Raw genomic sequence first — 23,098 nt, forward strand, 5'->3', positions numbered from 1 at the left:
TGTTATCAGCAACAAAGCCCAATACCATGACAGACCCTGGCTTTTGGATGCGTCAGTGCCCTTGGTAAAGGTAATGTCCACTTCTGTGATGGCAGCATTAATGCAAAAAAGCAGATTTCGTTTTTACAGCAACAAATGCTGTCTTCAAGAAGACATCTTTTCCAGGGATGTCAATGCATTTTTCATCGAGACAATACAAAACCACATGCTGCACACAATACAAAGGCATGACTACAGAAGAAGAGAGGAAACAGGTACTGGACTGGCCTGTCTGTAGTCCTGACCTGTTCCCAGTAGAGAATGTGTGGAGAATTTTGAAAGGAAAAACGTGACAACAACAACAACCCCATAGCGTTAAACACCTTAAGTCATGTTTGCAAGAAAAATAACAAAGTAGCACCTGAAACACTTGATATTCCTAGTGCCAGTGCATCTTTTAGGTGATGTGAGAAAGAATGGCAACACTACAAAGTGGTAAATGCTTTGCAGTCCTAGCTTGACTGTCCTAATGTTTTGTAGGCCTGAAATGCAGGAATGGATGCATATTAACAAATCAAATTTGACCAGACAAAACATGAAATATATTGGGTTCATACTGTCTGCAGTCAAATAATAGTCAAAGTAAATATAAGAAACACTGCTTTAATTTTTATTTGCATTTTCTACACTGTTATTTTTGTGATTAATTAGTTGTTTCAGTTAGTCCCAAACAAATCCCGGATCTGTCAAGCAGCCACTGTTAGGCCCTTGAGCAAGGCTCCTAACCCTCCTAATTTCGGGCGGCACGGTGGCTAAGTGGGAAGCACTGTCGCCTCACAGCAAGATGGTCCTGGGTTCGATCCCCAGGTGGGGTGATCCGGGTCCTTTCTGTGTGGAGTTTGCATGTTCTCCCCGCGTCCGCGTGGGTTTACTCCGGGAGCTCCGGTTTCCTCCCACAGTCCAAAGACATGCAAGGGAGGTGAATTGGAGACACTAAATTGTCAATTACTGTGTTCGATATAACCTTGTGAACTGATGAAGCTTGTGTGAAGATAAACTACCGTTTCCTGTCATGAATGTAACCAAAAGTGTAAAACATGACGTTAAAAATCCTAATAAACAAACAAACCCTCCTAATTTCAGGGGCGCTGTACATTGGCTGACCTGCACTCTGACCCCTGCTATACACTGTACACGTGTATATGTATATAAAACAAATAAAGGCATCTTGGTTTTCTAGGTTTACCACACCATTATAATTAGCGTTCCCAACTATCTAATGATACATTTGCCAAATGCAAATATCTTCTTGTCCAGTCTGCTCAATTATTTTACTCTTTTGCTATAATATTTGCTTTATTCTACGTATAATAAAGCAATGTTTTAGGGCCGGCAATATTTTAGGAACTAATGGAATAGACCTGTCAAATGTTTTGAATCAGTCCTTCCTTGACATTCATTGTTTCTCCCCTGTGTGTGTGTGTGTGCCTGTGTGTGTGTTGATGTGCTTACTTTATAGCTGCCCCTTTCTGAGGTGGTGGAGCCGATCGACTACGAGGAGTATGTAAACAGTCATGTTCCCATCTCTGAGCCGGGACCTCTCAGACAACTGCTGGAGTTTCCCACTGATGACTTGCAGCTCATACTGCAGGAAAGAGAATGCACAACATTGGAGCCGGCTCTCCCCGAAGAAGAGTGAGCTTCTTTGTACACACACTCACTGAAGTGACCATAGGATTATCACAGAGCAGATATTATCAGGGTGGTCGACCATTCATTGCAGACACTGACATGGTAGAGAAAGGTATTATGTGTTATGCTAAATGAGTGAATTGTTTGAAGTTCATCACCACTGCAAGGGAATCGGAATCATATAGATGTTATACACAGATTAGGCATAACATTATGACCACCTTCCTAATATTGTGTTGGTCCCCCTTTTTGCCAAAACATCCCTGCAACTGTGTATTCTGACACATTTCTATCAGAACCAGCATTAACTTCTTCAGCAATTTCAGCTACAGTAGCTCATCTGTTAGATGACCCTGTCGCCGTTTTATCATTGTTCCTTCCTTGGACCACTTTTGATAGATACTGACCACTGCAGACCGGGAACACCCCACAAGAGCTGCAGTTTTTCCTGCTTCTAACACATCAACTTTAAGGATAAAATGTTCACTTGCTGCCTAATATATCCCACCTACTAACAGGTGCCGTGATGAAGAGATAATCAGTGTTATTCACTTCACCTGTCAGTGGTCATAATGTTATTCCTGGTTGGTGTACCTCTAATAATAATAATAATAATGTGTTAATATCAAGGGCCACACAATCCACACAGCTTTGTGGATTTCTACCTGATGGTCTACATTTCAAAACTTCTCTTGGTTTAAGTTGTAATTAAATCTGATGGCTGTAAAGGTTATAGCAGGTGAATTCACACTTCTGTCCATCAAACCACTCTTTAATAATTATAATATAATTTTAGCAGCTATACATGGGCATTGATTTCCTGTGGTGAACATCATCAGAAAAGAGTGTTTTCACCATAGTGTGTTTCTGGTTTGGTTAAATTGCCTCATAACTGTTGGCTGTTTATTGGGCTTTTAACCTGGCTTTGTGAAGATCACAATGTACGGCGAGTTTTTGTTGAAACTGGGTTACACATAGGCTCATTTAATGTTGTGGTTATTTGAATACCTGTACTTTCTGGTCATTTTACATACACTGATCAGGCATAACATTATGATCACCTCCTTGTTTCTTCACTCACTGTCTATTTTATCAGCTCCACTGACCATATAGAAGCACTTTGTAGTTCTACATTTACTGTCTGTAGTCCATCTGTTTCTCTACATACTTTTTTAGCCTGCTTAGCCTGCAGTTCTTCAGTGGTCAGGACCCCCACAGGACCACTACACAGCAGGTATTATTTGGGTGGTGGATGATTCTCAGCACTGCAGTGACACTGACATGGTGGTGGTGTGTTAGTGTGTGTTTTGCTGGTATGAGTGGATCAGACACAGCAGCGCTGCTGGAGTTTTTAAACACCTCACGGTCACTGCTGGACTGAAAATAGTCCACCAACCAAAAATATCCAGCCAACAGCACTCTGTGGGCAGTGTCCTGTGACCACTGATGAAGGTCTAGAAGATGACCAACTCAAACAGCAGCAATAGATGAGCGATCGTCTCTGACTTTACATCTACAAGGTGGACCAATTAGGTAGGAGTGTCTAATAGAGTGGACAGTGAGTGGACACGGTACTTAAAAACTTCAGCAGCACTGCTGTGTCTGATCCACTCATACCAGCACAACATACACTAACACACCACCGCCATGTCAGTGTCACTGCAGTGCTGAGAATGATCCACCACCCAAATAACAGGCTAAAAAAAGTATGTAGAGAAATAGATAGACTACAGTCAGTAATTGTAGAACTACAAAGTGCTTCTATATGGTAAGTGGAGCTGATAAAATGGACAGTGAGTGTAGAAACCGGGAGGTGGTCATAATATTATGGCTGATCAGTGTATATTCTGTAAAGTAGACACCTGTGTGTGGAAGTGAGCTTCTACTTTCAAGCACTGTTCCTCTTTTCTGTTGTAGCCTGTCTGTACCGTTTGACAAACTGCCATGAATTTCCAGTTTTTGTGACTCATACACCTGAAGTTCAAGCCCTATGTAAAAACACATATAACATATAAAATAGCTAAGTATGTGAGCGTTGTTATGGCTAGTAGGTGCTGTAGTAGGTTTTTAATTATGGTTTAATCACATTCAAGTCAAGCTTTCTTGATGATATTTGCAATAATGCTTTTAGGAGTCTTCAGAAAGCAGCTTTCATGTCATTCAGAGCTAATTCAGGTGCACGTTCTTTTCAGTCAGTGGCACAGACAGACATTATCTAGGAATGGTGCTTGTCAACTCGTATTTTTCGTCCGGACACATTCCACCTCATTTTAACAAGAGCTCTTAATGATCTTAATGAGCTTGATGGTGAATGAGTGCACCTTTTAACCAATCTTCTCGAGGAATTCAGGTGGGCATGTACCGTAATGTCAAATTACCTACCTGCATAATGACCTACCAGTTTTACACTGAGCCGAGTGCATCCGAGAATTAAAACATGCAAGTGTAGGATTGAATAGCTTATTGTGGGATGTTCTATTTATGGTTACACTGGGTCTGGTGCCACACTGAAGCACGGTGCAATTCATGGCTACACCCTCAACTAGGTGCTCACACCTAAAGGCAATTTTTTAGTAGCCTGTTTACCTTAGGGCTCGGTGGGTAGCACTGTCACCTCACAGAAAGAAGGTCCTGGGTTCGATCCCCAGGCGGGGTGGTCCGGGTCCTTTCTGTGTGGAGTTTGCATGTTCTCCAAGTGTCTGCGTGGGTTTCCTCCCCAGACACTGAAGACGTCTTCACATTGAAGACACTGAATTGCCCTGTAGGTGAATAGGTGTGTGTATGTGTGTGTGTTTGTGTGTCTGCCCTGCGATGGACTGGCGCCCTGTCCGGGGTGTTACTGTGTGCCTTGCACCCATTGAAAAGCTGGAATAGGCGCCAGCACCCCGATTGGATAAGCATTTAATAAAGTCAGTGAGTGAGTGTTTACCTTAGGTGTTTTTAGGAAGTGGAAGGAAACCTGTGACAATATGAGCACAGCTACATATAAGCAATGTGGCTGAATGTCTATATTTGTATACTTGTAAAGTTTCTATATGATAGATGTACCTTACAAAATGGTCAGCAAGTATAGGAAATATGTAGGTCGGTAGGTGTACTGCCCATTGTGGATAAGCTTCAGCCTGATGTGGACAGTATTTTAGAAAACACCTGCTTTGCATTTTATAGTATTCATGTTGTTTTATGTGTGCAGTCCTCTAGATCCAAGAGTGAGAGATGCGCTTGCGGTCTACACCGATGACTGGCTCATTATTCAAAGAAAGTGAGTGAGAAAGAAAGCGATTGTCTATTAAAGTGATTACAAGAAATATTATTGATAATCATCAGTTTATTTAAACCATTTATTTGGTATTATTAATGTCAGCATGTTTCAGTGTGTTTATATTTATGATTACAGTAATAGATGGCTTATTTGTGTAGATACCAGTGTTACAGTACGATACAGACTCCTCACAACACAGAGCGACAAAGGGAGAAACAGAAAGGCCTGGTTAAGCAAACGTTCGAGCTGGACGAGGCAGCAGCCGTTGAGCGGCAGGACGAACAGGTGAGGTCATGTTACACACTAAGGTTGTGTTACACGGTAGCTGAATACAGTATGAGATTCTAAGTAACTTATTTACTGTAATGAGTGGTGTTGAAGATCTGCATTGTATGAACTGAAAAGCTAGAACATGCTTCATCAGAAGCCACCCAAAACAAACCGTTCAATGCTTGAAGCTTCTGTAGTTTATCAGAATAGTAAGGGTTTCAACAGAGCAAAGGGTGGGTAGTAAACACTGTGGAAATAGGGGTAAAATGTTCAAACAAAATGCTGCATTATGGTGGGAGAATCTCTGCAATGTTAAAAATGTAGATGACTAGAGTAGCTCTGCAAAAAAACTCAGCCACAGTACAAATAGTCCCAGTTTACTGACTCCATTGCCTCCAATTTCAAATATTTGCAAAACAAACCATTCAACGTAAACACTTAATCACATAACTGATTCAAAAAGGAAGGCCTCTACCGAGATCTGTTTAGGATTCAGACTGTTCTGCACTGTGCATTAGGCAGCATGACACCAACTGACACCACTGGTGGTGTGCCATATTATTTGTATACTATTTAGTACCATCCTAACATTCTAATGTCATCAGTGAAGCCCAGACCCCTTTCTTTAACATTACAGATCAGATCTGAATATCACAGCTTTGACTGTATTACATACAGACTGACTTGATACTGTCCTCCTCACAGTAACTATCAAATACTAATAAGATAAGAAAAGATAATCCTTTATTCATCCCACAGTGGGGAAATTCACAGTGTTACAGCAGCAAAGGGATAGCAAGGCACTCAGTACAAAAAATAGACAGTACAATGTAAAACAATATATATACAGTGTATCACAAAAGTGAGTACACCCCTCACATTTCTGCAAATATTTAAGTACATCTTTTCATGGGACAACACTGACAAAATGACACTTTGACACAATGAAAAGTAGTCTGTGTGCAGCTTATATAACAGTGTAAATTTATTCTTCCCTCAAAATAACTCAATATACAGCCATTAATATCTAAACCACCGGCAACAAAAGTGAGTACACCCCTAAGAGACTACACCCCTAAATGTCCAAATTGAGCACTGCTTGTCATTTTCCCTCCAAAATGTCATGTGATTTGTTAGTGTTACTAGGTCTCAGGTGTGCATAGGGAGCAGGTGTGTTCAATTTAGTAGTACAGCTCTCACACTCTCTCATACTGGTCACTGAAAGTTCCAACATGGCACCTCATGGCAAAGAACTCTCTGAGGATCTTAAAAGACGAATTGTTGCGCTACATGAAGATGGCCAAGGCTACAAGAAGATTGCCAACACCCTGAAACTGAGCTGCAGCACAGTGGCCAAGATCATCCAGCGTTTTAAAAGAGCAGGGTCCACTCAGAACAGACCTCGCGTTGGTCGTCCAAAGAAGCTGAGTGCACGTGCTCAGCGTCACATCCAACTGCTGTCTTTGAAAGATAGGCGCAGGAGTGCTGTCAGCATTGCTGCAGAGATTGAAAAGGTGGGGGGTCAGCCTGTCAGTGCTCAGACCATACGCCGCACACTACATCAAATTGGTCTGCAGGGCTGTCACCCCAGAAGGAAGCCTCTTCTGAAGTCTCTACACAAGAAAGCCCGCAAACAGTTTGCTGAAGACATGTCAACAAAGGACATGGATTACTGGAACCATGTCCTATGGTCTGATGAGACCAAGATTAATTTGTTTGGTTCAGATGGTCTCAAGCATGTGTGGCGGCAATCAGGTGAGGAGTACAAAGATAAGTGTGTCATGCCTACAGTCAAGCATGGTGGTGGGAATGCCATGGTCTGGGGCTGCATGGGTGCAGCAGGTGTTGGGGAGTTACATTTCATTGAGGGACACATGAACTCCAATATGTACTGTGAAATACTGAAGCAGAGCATGATCCCCTCCCTCCGGAAACTGGGTCGCAGGGCAGTGTTCCAGCATGATAATGACCCCAAACACACCTCTAAGACGACCACTGCTTTATTGAAGAGGCTGAGGGTAAAGGTGATGGACTGGCCAAGCATGTCTCCAGACCTAAACCCAATAGAACATCTTTGGGGCATCCTCAAGCGGAAGGTGGAGGAGCGCAAAGTCTCGAATATCCGCCAGCTCCGTGATGTCGTCATGGAGGAGTGGAAAAGCATTCCAGTGGCAACCTGTGAAGCTCTGGTAAACTCCATGCCCAGGAGAGTTAAGGCAGTTCTGGGAAATAATGGTGGCCACACAAAATATTGACACTTCAGGAACTTTCACTAAGGGGTGTACTCACTTTTGTTGCCGGTGGTTTAGACATTAATGGCTGTATATTGAGTTATTTTGAGGGAAGAATAAATTTACACTGTTATATAAGCTGCACACAGACTACTTTTCATTGTGTCAAAGTGTCATTTTGTCAGTGTTGTCCCATGAAAAGATATACTTAAATATCTGCAGAAATGTGAGGGGTGTACTCACTTTTGTGATACACTGTATATATATATATATATATATATATATATATATATATATATATAGATATATAGTGGACCCTTGACCTATGAATTTAATTGGTTCCAAAGGGCTGTTCTTAAGTCAAAATGTTCGTTAGTTAAACCTATTTTTCCCATAAGAAATAATGTAAATAGAATTAATCCGTGCCAGACCTCCCAAACCCCCCCTTACCCAACCTTTCTAATGTCTTAAATGGTCTTTTTTGTTATAAATACAAGTATATTTTCCCATAAATCTTCAATTATTGAATAGACATTGCTGTAATAAACAATAATAAACAACAATACACAGTACAGTACGTGTGCTGTACCATATACCATAATAAATTTCCGTCTTTTTTTTTAATAAAATGTATCTACCAGAAACAACAATAACTCATATTTCTCTATTATTTCCTTCTTTATTTCAATAGTGTTGTATTTTGTAGGTGTAATTGCACGAAAGAAAGAATACTTTACTCAGCGATTTCCTTCCTCTCTCTCACTCACTGTCACCTCTGTCTGATACACAGTGACAGCTACTGGCAGGAGTAATTATACAATAACAAATGTACATTAATAGATTTTTACATTTTCTCAGCACTGCGCTTCCTCTGCACCTTCTTTGGGGACATTTTAATATTGAATTTTACAAAATATAAAGAAAACACCAGAAAAACACCGTCTGCTGTCCGAATGTTGGCTCACTGTATATATAGAGAGAGATAGACTTGTTTGTGACAGCACGTGTTTTGCGAAATTTGTTCGTACGTTAAGTTGAAAAAGATCGTTCGTAACCCAAAATGTTCGTATGTATACAGTATACAGGGTCTACTGTATACATTATCAATAATAAAAGTGGAAAACTCTGAAAAAAATCTTATTTACAAATGATTGCACATGAAATCTTAAACTGCACATGGGAAAGTGAAAAAAAATTGTTTTAAGTGTGCCGGGAGCAGTGCTGGTTGTATAATCTAACAGCAGCAGTCCTTCACACATTTGGGGTGAAGCAGCCTGTCACTGAAGGAGCTACCCAGTGCTGCCAGAGTCTCATGCATGGGGTGGGAGTCATTCTCCAGCATGGATGCCAGCTTGGCTAACATCCTCCTGTCTCCCACCACCTGCACTGGATTTAAGGGGCTCCCCAGGACAGAGCCAGCTCTCTTAATGAGTTTATCTAGTCTCTTCCTTTCTGCTGAAGTGATGCTGCTGTCCCAGCATACTACTCCATAAAAGATGGCTGATGCCACCACTGTATCAAAGAAAGTCCTCAGGAGTGCCCCCCTTTTGCACTCCAAATGATCTCAGTCTCCTTAGTAGATAAAGTCTGCTTTGACCTTTTTTGTAGAGTGCAATAGTGTTAGCTGACCAGTCCAGTTTGTTGTTTAGGTGAACACCCAGGGACTTATAAGAGTCCACTCTCTCAATGTCCATTCCCTGGATGTTCACTGATGGCAGGGGGTGTTTGCAGTTCTTTTGTCTTCCCCACGTTTATCTGGAGGTGGTTCTGCAGACACCAGTCCACAGAGTCCTGAATCAGTTCTCTTTACTCACTGTCCTCCTCATTTGTTGTGAGTCTGACGTTCGCTGAGTCATCAGAGAACGTCTGGAGGTGGCAGTTCAGTGAGCTGTACATGAAGTCAGTAATGATGTTACTTGACACAGGGGCGGCACGGTGACTAAGTGGGTAGCACTGTTGCCTCACAGCAAGAAGGTCCTGGGTTCGATTCACAGGTGGGGCGGTCCAGGTCCTTTCTGTGTGGAGTTTGCATGTTCTCCCCATGTCTGCGTAGATTTACTCTGGGTGCTCCGGTTTCCTCCCACAGTCCAAAGACATGCAAGTGAGGTGAATTGGAGATACTAAATTGTCCATGACTGTGTTCGATATAACCTTGTGAACTGATGAATCTTGTGTAATGAGTAACTACCGTTCCTGTCATGAATGTAACCAAAGTGTAAAACATGACGTTAAAATCCTAATAAACAAACAAACAAACAAACAAACTTGACACAGAATTCGGACATCCCTAGTTTGTACATCTTTATTACCCATTTACTAACAGTGGATTGTGATTTTTGGATGGTTTTGGTTCAGAGAAGACTATAAAAGGCAGATTATTCTAAAGCCTGCGTGAAAACAAGGATAAACTTTAGAACAGCGATGGCAGACTTCAGGGCTTAAGAGCCACTTTACAAAGAAGAGTTGTGTTTTATCTTCTTTAACACACCTAAATTAACTTGTTAAGTGATTAGCCAAGGCTTTTGGGACTCATCTTTTGTCTTCAAAGAAAGAAAGCAATTTTTATAAAGGGCTCTGGCTCTGCGGTTTAATACCTGCCTCAGGGGTACCAATGTCATTCATACATTGCTATTATTTTGAATTAATAACTTTGAAGAACAAACACTTAGAAAATAAATCCCATCTAAATACAATCTAAGGGTTAAAGACTTTGCTCAAGTTCCCAACAATGGTAGCCTAGTGGCCTCGGTGCCTACAGCTTTCTTTCAATCAGTATTCTAATACTTTAACCATTGAGCCACATTTTGGAAATAATTACTACTTGCAATTATCTGGATCTTCACTGGCATAACATGGCTTAGCTTAATTACTTAGTGGGTAGCACTGTCGCCTCACAGCAAGAAGGTCCTGGGTTCGATCCCCAGGTGGGTTGGTCCGGGTCCTTTCTGTGTGGAGTTTGCATGTTCTCCCCGTGTCTGCGTGGGTTTCCTCCGGGAGCTCCGGTTTCCTCCCACAGTCCAAAGACATGCAAGTGAGGTGAACTGGAGATACAAAATTGTCCAAGACTGTGTTTGACATTAAACTTGTGAACTGATGAACCTTGTGTAACGAGTAACTACCGTTTCTGTCATGAATGTAACCAAAGTGTAAAACATGAGGTTAAATTTCTAATAAATAAATAATTACTCTGCAAACTTGCTATCTACTGCTAACCTGCTAAAGGACAAAAGACATTGCAGTTTCATTTGCGTTTATTTAGCAGTTTACTACAAGGTTCTCGTCACTTGATCAAGATTTACAAAATCAATGTTAATTCAGCACTTAAAATGACATTTAATTCAATGGATTCATGGCGGTAGGTGATTTTGCAATGCCAGGTTCTAGTGAAATAAAAATTTCACACAGAGAGAACAAGTTTAACTTTGCGAACAAGGTATTGCAAATTCCTGTCTGTGATCAACAGGAAAACTCCTTGTTGATACTCGTTGCCTGAGAATTAATGCACTATTACCCAACCTGGTGACAAATGATTTAATATAAATGTAGCGACATGGTTTACAGTTGCTAACTCTGACACAGACGGGTGAGGCAGATTACCAACCAACTGCAAATGTATAAAGCTTTGTTTTGTCCCATAAGTTACTTTCAAGGCATAAAGCTGTATTTATAAAGCTTTTAAAACATTGAATTCCCATATTACATGTCAGGTAAAGCTAAATGCTAAGACATGACTAAATGATGGACCATTTCTATCTTAAATCTCCCACTCCTGGCCTGACTACACTCCCTTTGCAAATCGACTGGTGTGACCGACCTTTAAATCTGTATTAAGTATTTACTATAAAAAGCTTCAAGCAAGGCAGATACAAACTGGACATGGTACTAATCTATCCCAGGTCACTCCATTCACACATGCAATTACACACTCATACTTAAGAGTAATTTAGAGCATTTTTTTTTGAGGGGTGGAAGGAAATTTGATTATTTTAGAGAAAACCAGCAGATATTGGATGACCTTGGATTGGATTGGATTAAATTGGAAAGTCCTAAAAGGTGGTGACCAGAACTGATTGCTGTGTGGCACCAACAAACATAACATCTGCAACAATGGGGCAGTGGTATCCCAGTAGTTAAGGTACTAAAATAGTGACCAGACAATTGTCGGGTCAAACCCCATCACCGCCATTGTGCCACCGTTTGGCCCTTATTCGTCAGTTTCTTGCATTGTAAATAAAAAGCCTGGGCACGTTAAGCTAGCCTTGTGATACAACCCTTTGGTTGCCTGTGTCTTTAGGATGACCTTAAAAGAAGATCACTGTCTCTGGATGACACACCACGGGGCAGCTGGGCCTCCAGCATCTTTGATCTGAAGAACTCCTCCCCAGATGCCCTGCTGCCCTCACTGCTAGAGCGCACGGCTGCTGAGGATATGGACCGCCGCAATGGAGAGAACCGCCAGCAAGGGCGCCACCCTGACCTACTGGGGCTTTACCCTGCACCAGATGAGGTATGAACACTCACATTTCAACAAAAACTAACAACTATAAAAGGACATATAAGAAACCCTTTCTCCTTGCCTGACATCTATCCAGTAAACTTTTAACATCTTTCTTTTTTTACTGCCTTTCCTGAGACATTTCATATTCCCTCATTACCCTCTTCACTGCTGGTGTAATGTACACATCACTCTGTGCCTGAGTCAACGTTGCCATGGTGCTGTCGCTATGGAGCTTGCTGTCTCATTCAATGTGTGTGTATTTGGCAGGATGAGGCCGTGGAAAGGTGCTCGGTCCCCGAGGTACCCAAAGAACATACAGGCCAGAGAATAATGGTGAAGTGTCTGTCTCTTAAGTAAGTTTAGTATGCTTTCTATCAAAGCAAAATTCATGTTTCTGTCTTGTGTATATTCATATTAGGGAACAGCATGAATGAGTCATGGTCACCATGATACAAACCCCATTTCCAGAAAAGTTGGGACATTTTGTAAAATGCACTAACAAGGAATCTATTATTTGTTGATTCTCTTGAATATTGTACCACAGTCAGAAAAAGGTGCGACAGAAGAAATTAATGGTCAAATTATACCATTTTGAAACACTCCACAATAAGCAGATACAAAGATAGATAGAAAGTATTAATTGAAATTCAAAAACTGAAATTGATCCTTCAAAAAATATTCAGGCATTTTAATCAATACTTAGTCAAAGACCCTTTGGCAGCAAATACAGCTGTTTTTGGCTAATGCCTAGTTCACACGACACGATTTTTGCCCTGATTTTTGCTTGCCGACTGGTCGGCGGTAGATTTGCCGGCTCGGGAGCAACTCTGCATTCGCTCGGCGATCGAAACTCGGCTCTCAATCGGTATGTGTGAACTACTCAACATCTCGATCCGAGCGGTTTGCCGAGCACTGAAGAGAGATTTCTAGCATGTCAGATATCTGGATCTAAGTTGCCTGACTGGCAATGAGTGCTATGTCGAACAGCCAGTGAGAACATAAGATACGGTGTGAGGGGAAACACAGGGGAGGAGTGTAAAAAGGTGGGACTGGGGCATAATTTAGTTTATATCAGAATATATCGGCACACACACAAGTTTTACAGTATTTCTGACTTTATCGTTCTCTACAAAACACCAACGTTGCATTGCAAAAAAATATTTATTAACCTCCAACTCACTATAGAACAATCCAAGCCAAATCCACTCAGATTCATTTATTTTTTCTCCTTGATTTTACGCTGCACATCAGTGCACAAACTTTGATCGCTGGCTACTTGTTGACGTGCATTTTTGGACATGGTATCATTAAACCTTTCGTCACTTTTCGCGTTTATTTTCGTGACAAGACATAGTCTGGGAGACCAGAGAAGCTCGCCTGCGATTTCAGTTGGTGATAGATGGTGTAGTGTGAAACCCCCTATCGCCGATCAGTCGTGTAGTGTGAAAACCACACCGACTTGAAAGACTCCCGATTACAAGAGATCCAGTCGTGTAGTGTGAACTGTACAGCAACATGACGACTTGGAAAGTCGTGTAGTGTGAACTAGGCATAAATCTCTAAACTATGCACACTTTGATTTGGACAGTCTACCCCAATCTCTATCAGATTGTGGTGACCATTTGTGAACTTCAATTTTAAGATCTCCACAGATGTTTAATGGGCTTTGGCTGGGCCATTTAAAGGAATCCAGTGTTTTTGCTGTTCTGACATGCACCCTTTGCTCAACAGGGGCTTCTGTTTTGCCATTTTGCCCTGAAGGCCTTTTTAATAAGATGCTACAGGGATGGTTGTCCATCCACCAGGTTCTCCAATTTGTTTGCAGGATTTTTTGTAGCTATTTCAGAGTGACCATTTGGTTCTTTTTTACCTCCTTGACCAATGCCCTTTTTTCCCATTTGCCAAATGTGACTACATGGTCCTGGAAACATTAAAAGATTTACATATTGTTTCATACCCCCTCCCTGATCTATGCCTTGCTGCCATTTGATGGCCAGGATTAACAGTTTTTTTTTTTTTTTACCTCATGGCTTGTTTTTTTCTGACAATGCAGTGTAAAATGTAAGCCCTTTTTAAATTATGTACAATCAATTCAAATTGCAGGTGAAATCAAATCAAATTGTAGACACACCTCAAGGATGCACCTGACCACAATATCATTACGGGTTATTATGTGTGGATTGAAGGGTAAATACAGCATTTATATCCATGCAAAATCAAATGCTGAACACAGTGTATTATATCACTCTACATTTTCCCCTGCTGTAATTGCTCCATTAGGCTGTCAGACAATCAGATGAATTGCTGACATTGCAAATATTTGCCTGTTGGCTGTTTCTAAATGTGATCAAGAACCAATTTCTCAACCTTGATTTTATTTAGTAACTCACTAAGCATGTGTGCCAGCACAAACAGCAGTCAAAACCTAACTTAAGTTTAACTTTTTATAATAACAATAATAATAATAAAGCTGTACTGACTACACCTATCCAGTCAACTGCTTTTATCTTCTTTAATCCATTGTTGTTTTGGTATACAGGGCAATACAGTGCAGCAGCATGTAGTGTTGGTGTTGCACTGCTACACAGTTTCAGCCGCCCCCAGATTTGATTCTCACTTCTGGTTACTGTCTGTTATTTTCGTAATGTTCTGCTTAACACAATATAGCAGAACTGCATTCTTTATTTTTATTTGATGGATGGATGTTAAAGTAACCAAAATGCACAATGTAGTTTATATTGAACCCTTCATGTTTTGTCCAAACAAAAGGATCAGAATAAAGTTACTCTCACAAGGATGAGAAGTTCTCGGGCTAATGTACTGATTTTGCTTTGTTGCCCCTCTAGATTCGAAATAGAAATTGAACCGATATTTGGGACGCTTGCACTATATGATGTAAAGGAAAAGAAAAAGGTACGTATAGCTTCTGTCAGTGCTGTAGGATTGTAAGTGCATTATTTAATTTGAATGAAACCACGGAACATTGTCGTGTCCCTTGTTTTAGATTTCAGAGAACTTTTACTTTGACCTGAACTCAGAGCAGATGAAGAGTTTGCTACGGCCCCACAACCCTCACAACGCCATCTCCACCCTTGCTCGCTCTGCTATATTCTCCATCACCTATCCCTCTCCTGACATTTTCCTGGTTATCAAGGTAAAGCCACCAGGGGGAGCTACTGCTCTGGAATTATCCCAGAAGCATAGTGGGGTTAGAACTTAAACCCTAACCAATTTATGAGTGGACAAATACAGATAGATTTAAATAATGTCCTGTTTTTTGTGTGTGTAAACTCAAGTGTGAATACAATTGTGTGTCTGTGTGTGTGTGTATGTTGGATTCAGCTGGAAAAGGTCCTGCAGCAGGGAGATATAGGAGAGTGCTGTGAGCCATACATGGTCATGAAGGAATCGGATTCAGTTAAGGTAAATGTGTGTGTTTGTGTGTGTTTATCTTCTAACATACACTCTGTGTTTCCTGGAGTGTGGTGTAGTTTGTAGTCTGGGTGCACAATATGTGACTACGTGCCCTCTAGCAGATCCACTGTGAATAAATATTACATTTTCCAATGATTTCTCAATTATTAGACTGTTGCAATATTTGCTGTCCTTCGAAATGAACAGTCCATTCAGTTTCACTTGTTCAAGCTCACAAATGCATCTATTTGCTCTAACTATTAAAATAATGTTTATCATATGGCCTGACCACAAGCTTGTTCCGATTTAAAAACCTTGGGCTTTAATTTGCAGATACGTCATCCCTGCAAATAGAACAGCCTCTACTCTTCTTTCTGTAACATTTTGGAGTGTGTCTGAAGGATTTTGTTTTGTAGGCAACACCATAATACAAAAATCTGACAAGCATTTCTTTTTTTTCAATTTTGCCAGACAGGACAGTAGCACCATAACATTTAGTGTTGTGCTCTTGATTCGCAGTTATATAGTAACCAAACAATTCAAAATATTTTAGAACAAACAAAATGCCAATATTAGCACACAGGCAAGGGGTTAGTGGCCTAGCTGACATGCACCAAGCAGCTGCTCATGGTCACTAGTACAGTTAAGTGGGATCTCTGTATTAAAAGACCTTATTTGCTTAAATATACAGTTATATGCAATTAGTCACATGGTTGATTTGATGATACAAATAACAGTCACCACAATAGTCATTAATTAAATATAAATGTATAATCATTTTGTATTTGCATAATTTAGAGGTTGCCACAGCAGATCATTCTGGTCCACATACCTGACTTGGCTCAGTTTTTATGCCATATGTACTGCCTAAAGCAACCCTTCCTATTTTATCCAGACTTGAAACAGGCTCTAAGAGTACTCTACTAATACCCCTTTTCCACCGACGCGGCACGGAGCCCGTTCCGTTTCCCGAACTTGATTTTGAACCGGTTCCGCGTGTTTCCACTGGAAAAAAGAGGTTCCAGACAGCGAACTAGCGGGCTAATCTGGCACCACAGAATACTTGGTTTTTCTGCCCGAACCGTGACGTCCGTCAGTGGGCGTGTCATGTTGTACAGCATAGCTCGTTAGCAACAATGCCGTCCGCTGGAGTCTCCTATGGAGTGTAATGCTGCATTTTTATCTTTTAAACTTCACCTGATTAAATTTTGAACCAGTTTGCGGCTGATATTTTCAAAGCGCCTTTAAAAAGGTGAATTGTGTGATATTACGAGATAAAAGAGAAGCGGACAGAACGAAAAACGCTTAACGTGAAAAATAAAGCGTGAAGCTTTTTCAACCCCCTGAGCTGCATAAACACACGTGAAGTAAATCCAGCTAAACACAGATACATGTTGTATTTTAGAGTGGATTTGATGTTTATTTCACACAGATTAATGTTCATGTTGTGGAACTTTAATGATGTTTCACCGCTCAAGCTGAGCGCTGAGCAAATCCTCTCCTGTCAATAAACTAAAGAAAACAACAACTGAGACAAACAAGTTACATCTTCTTATCACCGATTGTTAGATCGCTGCTTTTTACATAAAAACAAACATCTGTAACAGCAGCACAAATGCTCGCACATAATCCACACACTCCGCCATGTTATTACTTCTCTTAACTCTTAGTAAGTAACACCCACCGATGATGACGCTGCTTGGTTCTCAAAAACTGGTGGAAACGCGCGTCGGTTCTCTACAGAACACCAAGGTTCAGAGAAACCTGAACAGAACCGGTTCAAGAACCATGGTTTTTTTTTGGTGGAAAAGGGGTATAAGTGTACTTCCCAGTGGCTAAGCTGGCTAAGGGTGTCAGTGTAGACACCCTGTTTGATAGCACCTCTGACATTCGAACCACAGATCTCAGCAGCAGTGTGCTAGTGTGTTTTACCACTGCACCACGAGTGCCCTTGTGTTGATGTGTTAATTTTTTTATTTTTTGGGAAAAAATCCCAATATTTGTCATATCAACAGAGTTGTCCAAACATTTCATTTTATATGTTCTGTAATCACTTAAAACAACTCCCCCGCCACCTTTAAATGTTTTGTCAAACCCACTTTGTAAGTCTAGTTCCTGTTTCAAATGAAAAAAAATAGGTGACTTCTGCAATGTAATGACAAACCTGACACAAATTTTATCACCAAAAACCTGTGAACTCCCCTCATAACAATGAATTCAGATGCGTAGCCTCACCCATTGCAAACAGGTATATAGACTCAATTATACAGACTTTGTGGCAACAGTTTGAAAAAAGCCCTTTTAAGTTTCAGCATGACTGGGACTCTGCACTAAGCAAAGTTAATATAGATGTGGTTTGAGGAGTAAGGTAAAGAGGAACTCCATTGGCTTGCACAAAGCCCTAACCTGAACCTATTGAAACAGCTTTGGGCTAAATCAGTAGTGACTTTTTTGGACTAAATGGGCAAAATCCTGTTTGGGGGTGAAGAAAGGGGTTGTGAAAGAAGCTTGTGGTCAGGTCTCCACATACTTCACAATATAGTGTCTATATAATCAGTATCAATCATCTTTAAAATTCCACCTAGTTCAGACAGACCTGCTTTATATTTAGACTGTTAACCTATTACATTTAATATCTGATTGTAGTTAAATGTGCCCATGCTTTTATGTGTTCATGTGTGTAGCACAAAGAAAAGCTGGAAAAGTTGAAGACCCAGGCAGAGCAGTCGTGCAGTAGGCTGGGTCACTTTAGGATGCCCTTCGCCTGGACGGCCATCCACCTCTTTAACATTGTCAGCAGTGTGGGGGGGCTGGAGCGATCGGATTCTGATTCAGACACAGGTTATTCTTAGCGTTTCTTATTTCTGTCTGCATTCCACATAACCAAAGTGCACAGTACATGTAAACACTGAAGATAAAATAAATCACTACAGTTTCTATTCTATGTACAGTGTATCACAAAAGTGAGTACACCCCTCACATTTCTGCAAATATTTCATTATATCTTTTCATGGGACAACACTATAGACATGAAACTTGGATATAATTTAGAGTAGTCAGTGTACAGCTTGTATAGCAGTGTAGATTTACTGTCTTCTGAAAATAACTCAACACACAGCCATTAATGTCTAAATGGCTGGCAACATAAGTGAGTACACCCCACAGTGAACATGTCCAAATTGTGCCCAAATGTGTCGTTGTCCCTCCCTGGTGTCATGTGTCAAAATCCCAGGTGTAAATGGGGAGCAGGGCTGTTAAATTTGGTGTTTTGGGTACAATTCTCTCATACTGGCCACTGGATATTCAACATGGCACCTCATGGCTAAGAACTCTCTGAGGATGTGAGAAATAGAATTGTTGCTCTCCACAAAGATGGCCTGGGCTTTAAGAAGATTGCTAACACCCTGAAACTGAGCTACAGCATGGTGGCCAAGGTCATACAGCAGTTTTCCAGGACAGGTTCCACTCGGAACAGGCTTCGCCAGGGTCGACCAAAGAAGTTGAGTCCACGTGTTCGGCGTCATATCCAGAGGTTGGCTTTAAAAAATAGACACATGAGTGCTGCCAGCATTGCTGCAGAGGTTGAAGACATGGGAGGTCAGCCTGTCAGTGCTCAGACCATACGCCGCACACTGCATCAACTTGGTCTGCATGGTCGTCATCCCAGAAGGAAGCTGACGCACAAGAAAGCCAGCAAACAGTTTGCTGAAGACAAGCAGTCCAAGAACATGGATTACTGGAATGCCCTGTGGTCTGACGAGACCAAGATAAACTTGTTTGGCTCAGATGGTGTCCAGCATGTGTGGCGGCGCCCTGGTGAGAAGTACCAAGACAACTGTATCTTGCCTACAGTCAAGCATGGTGGTGGTAGCATCATGGTCTTGGGCTGCATGAGTGTTGCTGGCCCTGGGGAGCTGCGGTTCATTGAGGGAAACATGAATTCCAACATGTACTGTGACATTCTGAAACAGAGCATGATCCCCTCCCTTCGAAAACTGGGCCTCATGGCAGTTTTCCAACAGGATAACGACCCCAAACACAACCTCCAAGATGACAACTGCCTTGCTGAGGAAGCTGAAGGTAAAGGTGATGGACTAAACCCAATTGAGCACCTGTGGCACATCCTCAAGTGGAAGGTGGAGGAGTTCAAGGTGTCTAACATCCACCAGCTCCGTGATGTCATCATGGAGGAGTGGAAGAGGATTCCAGTAGCAACCTGTGCAGCTCTGGTGAATTCCATGCCCAGGAGGGTTAAGGCAGTGATAATAATGGTGGTCACACAAAATATTGACACTTTGGGCACAATTTGGACATGTTCACTGTGGGGTGTACTCACTTATGTTGCCAGCCATTTAGACATTAATGGCTGTGTGTTGAGTTATTTTCAGAAGACAGTAAATCTACACTGCTATACAAGCTGTACACTGACTACTCTAAGTTATATCCAAGTTTCATTTCTATAGTGTTGTCCCATGAAAAGATATAATGAAATATTTGCAGAAATGTGAGGGGTGTACTCACTTTTGTGATACACTGTACTATTTCTATTCACAGAGAGGAAGGGGACATGGAACGAAAGAAAGAAAAAAGGATATGAGCGGATGAGCGTGGGAGACGACATGTGCAACTTTACTAACTTTCGACCGGCAACTCTCACAGTCACCAACTTCTTTAAACAGGCCAGTCAACCTTGTTAAAAGTTTCAGTGCATATACCAATGTTCTCTGGTGCCATGGTCCCCAACCACGGGGCTGTGAACTGATACCGGTCCGTGGGTCATTTATTACCGGGCCGCACAGAAAGAATAAATAATTAGAGATCGCTTGGAAAGCAGTTTGCACTTCTTCCATTTTGGGTGTTATTGTGTCCTATCACTCCTAGGTGGGAACAGAGCTCATTTTCAATTATTTGTGAGTAGTATGGTTAAATACTCCTTCCTCCTCCAGGCCGTGAAATTATATCTTATATGAAACCGGTCTGTGGTGCAAAAAAGATTGGGGATCGCTGCTCTAGTGTATTAAGTAGGGAGGCAAATTTTGCCAAGTTCTTTGAACCGCTAACCAATCACTATTAGTCACAAACCGCTAACTGACAAGCACTCTTTGGGTGTGTTCAAAAGCCTAGTGAGCTGCCTTGCTGTCTTACTGCCTACATAGGCAGCTGCCTAAGTAGAGAGGATTTTAATAAGTCATCGACTTAAAAGGCAGGTTATTCCAATGCACTACTTAGACAGTTTTTCGCTTACTAAGCTAACACAGTTAGCATCATGCCATTCAAACCAATGGGATGGGGTGGCACAACACACTAGCATGTCAACTAACATCACCCTTTGTGTACCAAAAACGGTTAAATTCGCTGACATGCCTGAATTTGCAAATAAACAACACTTGTGCAAGTTAATACAAATTAAAAATCAATAATAATTTATTTACGTTTTAAAATAACTCATCTGTTCGATTCTCTGCACCGTCCGCCATGTTCTTTATTTTTCTGTGAGAAAAGTTGTGCAGCATTGAATGCTGGGATTGCCTCCACTCAATCGTTCTTGAGTCAAAATAGTGTTGAAATTTTAAGATACCTTACTAGTGAGCATATTAAGGCATCTAGGATTTCGAACAGCCTACTTCTCGGGAGCGCACATAGGATGACATAAAATGCTGTCTATGTAGAGAGTTCACTAGATTTTCGAACACACCCAGTGTCACTGAGTTTCGCATATTTCAAGTCTTTATACTTTATAAAATAAAAATGTCGTAACAAAGTGAAGGTAAGAGTAATATAGTAGAGTAAGGATAATCACAAACACTGTGAGCAGAATCAGTTCAGCATCATAAATGTAGATTTTAAGTAAAGTCACTTACAAACAGTTTATTACAAGTGATAATTAAACATGCTAATCATAATTCATAAAGATGCAGTACAAGTATGATCTGTACTTTCTTTGTGCAGATTTGTAGCTGTGATATCAATGTAAATCAAGCAACAGTTTGGAAATGAATTGTAAAGACGTTTTAACCAGCGGCATTAAACAAACAATGACTTCTTTGTCAGTTATCAGTTAAGCAATTAATCATTGACATCTCTAGTATTAAGTGACTAGTATCAGTAGAATAAACACACACACACACACACACACACACACAAAGTAAAATGCAATCATAGCAACCTCAAAATACTCTAATTTAAAACGTCACATGTTGACAAGCGTCTGTGAACTGCCATCTTCAAATCTCTTCACTGACATTTAATAGGGTGTAAGTCTGGGCTTCAGCTGAGCCATTCAAGGACACTCTGAGGCTTGCCCTGAAGTCACTTGTTTTGCTTTTATGCTTTGCATTATTGCTCTGCTAAAAGGTGAACTGTTGCCACAGTCTTAGTTTGAGTGCACTTAGGAGTTTTTTATTGATGTTTCTGTATTTGGCTGCACTCAGGTGCCCCTCTCTATGTCTTTGCCATTGAGAACAACTCATGTAGAATGATGATGCCAAGTTTGACTTTAAAAACAGTTCTCTTTGGTGTTATGGGTGATTGCGTGTAGATTAATGGGTGCAAATGGCACTTATATTCTTTCAAAATCAAATCCTCTACACAGTGAAGTGTGCAAAAAGTCAAGGTGTCTGAACACTGTATTTACTATATCCAGTATGTTCTATGTATATGTCACATAAGGGTAAAATTGGGATGAAATAGTAAATAATATTAGGGTTTTCTGGTAAGTACATTTCATCCACCAAATACATAAGTTTTGCGAAACAGTGCTGTCACAAAGTCATAAACTACACTATAAAAGTACTTTATCATGGACAAAAAGAGCCGTAAACTATATCCACCGAGTGCCCAGATTAGTCATTTGCTCTCTTCAGGATACTCTAGATGTTGCATTGGACTCACCAGACTTACACATTCCTACTTAATAAAGGGGAAGGATGCCCCGCAATGTGAATCCTGCCAATTACCCATCATGATTAAACACATACTAACTGAGTGCCCTAAATACCAAAGGGAAAGACAAAAATTCCCCATAGCTGGAACAATGAAAGACATTTTTAACCTTGAAAAAGCAGAAAAGCTTTTGAGCTTCATTGCAATTACAAAATTAGGAATATACATATAATATCAGAGACTATCGAACAGATACAAAGCACCCACATAAACCTTTCCTGCCGTGAATGTAACTCACAAGAGTAAACACGGCGTTGATAGATAGATAGATAGATAGATAGATAGATAGATAGATAGATAGATAGATAGATAGATAGATAGATAGATAGATAGATAGATATGAGTTCCTGTCAAAATATTGTGTTGTTGTTATTGTCCTGTAGGAGGGGGACCGGCTAAGTGATGAAGACCTGTATAAGTACCTAGCCGACATGAGGAGGCCGTCCTCATTGCTGCGTCGACTCAGGCCTGTCACAGGTACACTCCTACTGCTAAACTAAATGTCCAATTGACATGATTTCAGGCACTTACTATTTTAAATTTCTAGCTAGATCAACGTTATTGTGGAAAATGTTCCTCTAATACCCTGTTGTACTTCTGTTCTGTTTCTTTCCCTGTGTCTTCCAGCTCAGTTAAAGATTGACATTTCTCCTGCCCCTGAAGCTCCTCACTACTGTCTTTCTCCTGAACTACTCCACGTGAAGCCCTACCCTGACCTGCGCGTGCGACCCACCAAGGAGGTTTTGGAGTTCCCTGCACGCTATGTTTATACTCCTCACACGACTTATAGGTCAGTCTCTTACAGGTCAG

At 41.0% G+C, this 23,098-nt stretch overlaps 1 protein-coding gene across 1 annotated transcript in view; it reads left to right on the forward strand.

Annotated features, from left to right (window-relative positions):
- Nucleotides 1-23,098, forward strand: part of LOC134330874 (dedicator of cytokinesis protein 7-like) — a 92,922-nt gene that overhangs the window by 15,045 nt on the left and 54,779 nt on the right. Inside the window, exons 3-14 of the mRNA XM_063012149.1 lie at nucleotides 1,499-1,674; nucleotides 4,865-4,933; nucleotides 5,092-5,218; nucleotides 11,729-11,941; nucleotides 12,200-12,285; nucleotides 14,779-14,845; nucleotides 14,937-15,086; nucleotides 15,275-15,355; nucleotides 18,031-18,187; nucleotides 19,901-20,025; nucleotides 22,672-22,765; nucleotides 22,916-23,078. Of these exons, the coding sequence (XP_062868219.1) occupies nucleotides 1,499-1,674; nucleotides 4,865-4,933; nucleotides 5,092-5,218; nucleotides 11,729-11,941; nucleotides 12,200-12,285; nucleotides 14,779-14,845; nucleotides 14,937-15,086; nucleotides 15,275-15,355; nucleotides 18,031-18,187; nucleotides 19,901-20,025; nucleotides 22,672-22,765; nucleotides 22,916-23,078 (1,508 nt within the window). The remainder of the gene's footprint in view (nucleotides 1-1,498; nucleotides 1,675-4,864; nucleotides 4,934-5,091; nucleotides 5,219-11,728; nucleotides 11,942-12,199; nucleotides 12,286-14,778; nucleotides 14,846-14,936; nucleotides 15,087-15,274; nucleotides 15,356-18,030; nucleotides 18,188-19,900; nucleotides 20,026-22,671; nucleotides 22,766-22,915; nucleotides 23,079-23,098) is intronic.

Source organism: Trichomycterus rosablanca, chromosome 2, assembly GCF_030014385.1.
Source record: "Trichomycterus rosablanca isolate fTriRos1 chromosome 2, fTriRos1.hap1, whole genome shotgun sequence".
NCBI classification, from domain to species: Eukaryota; Metazoa; Chordata; class Actinopteri; order Siluriformes; family Trichomycteridae; genus Trichomycterus; species Trichomycterus rosablanca.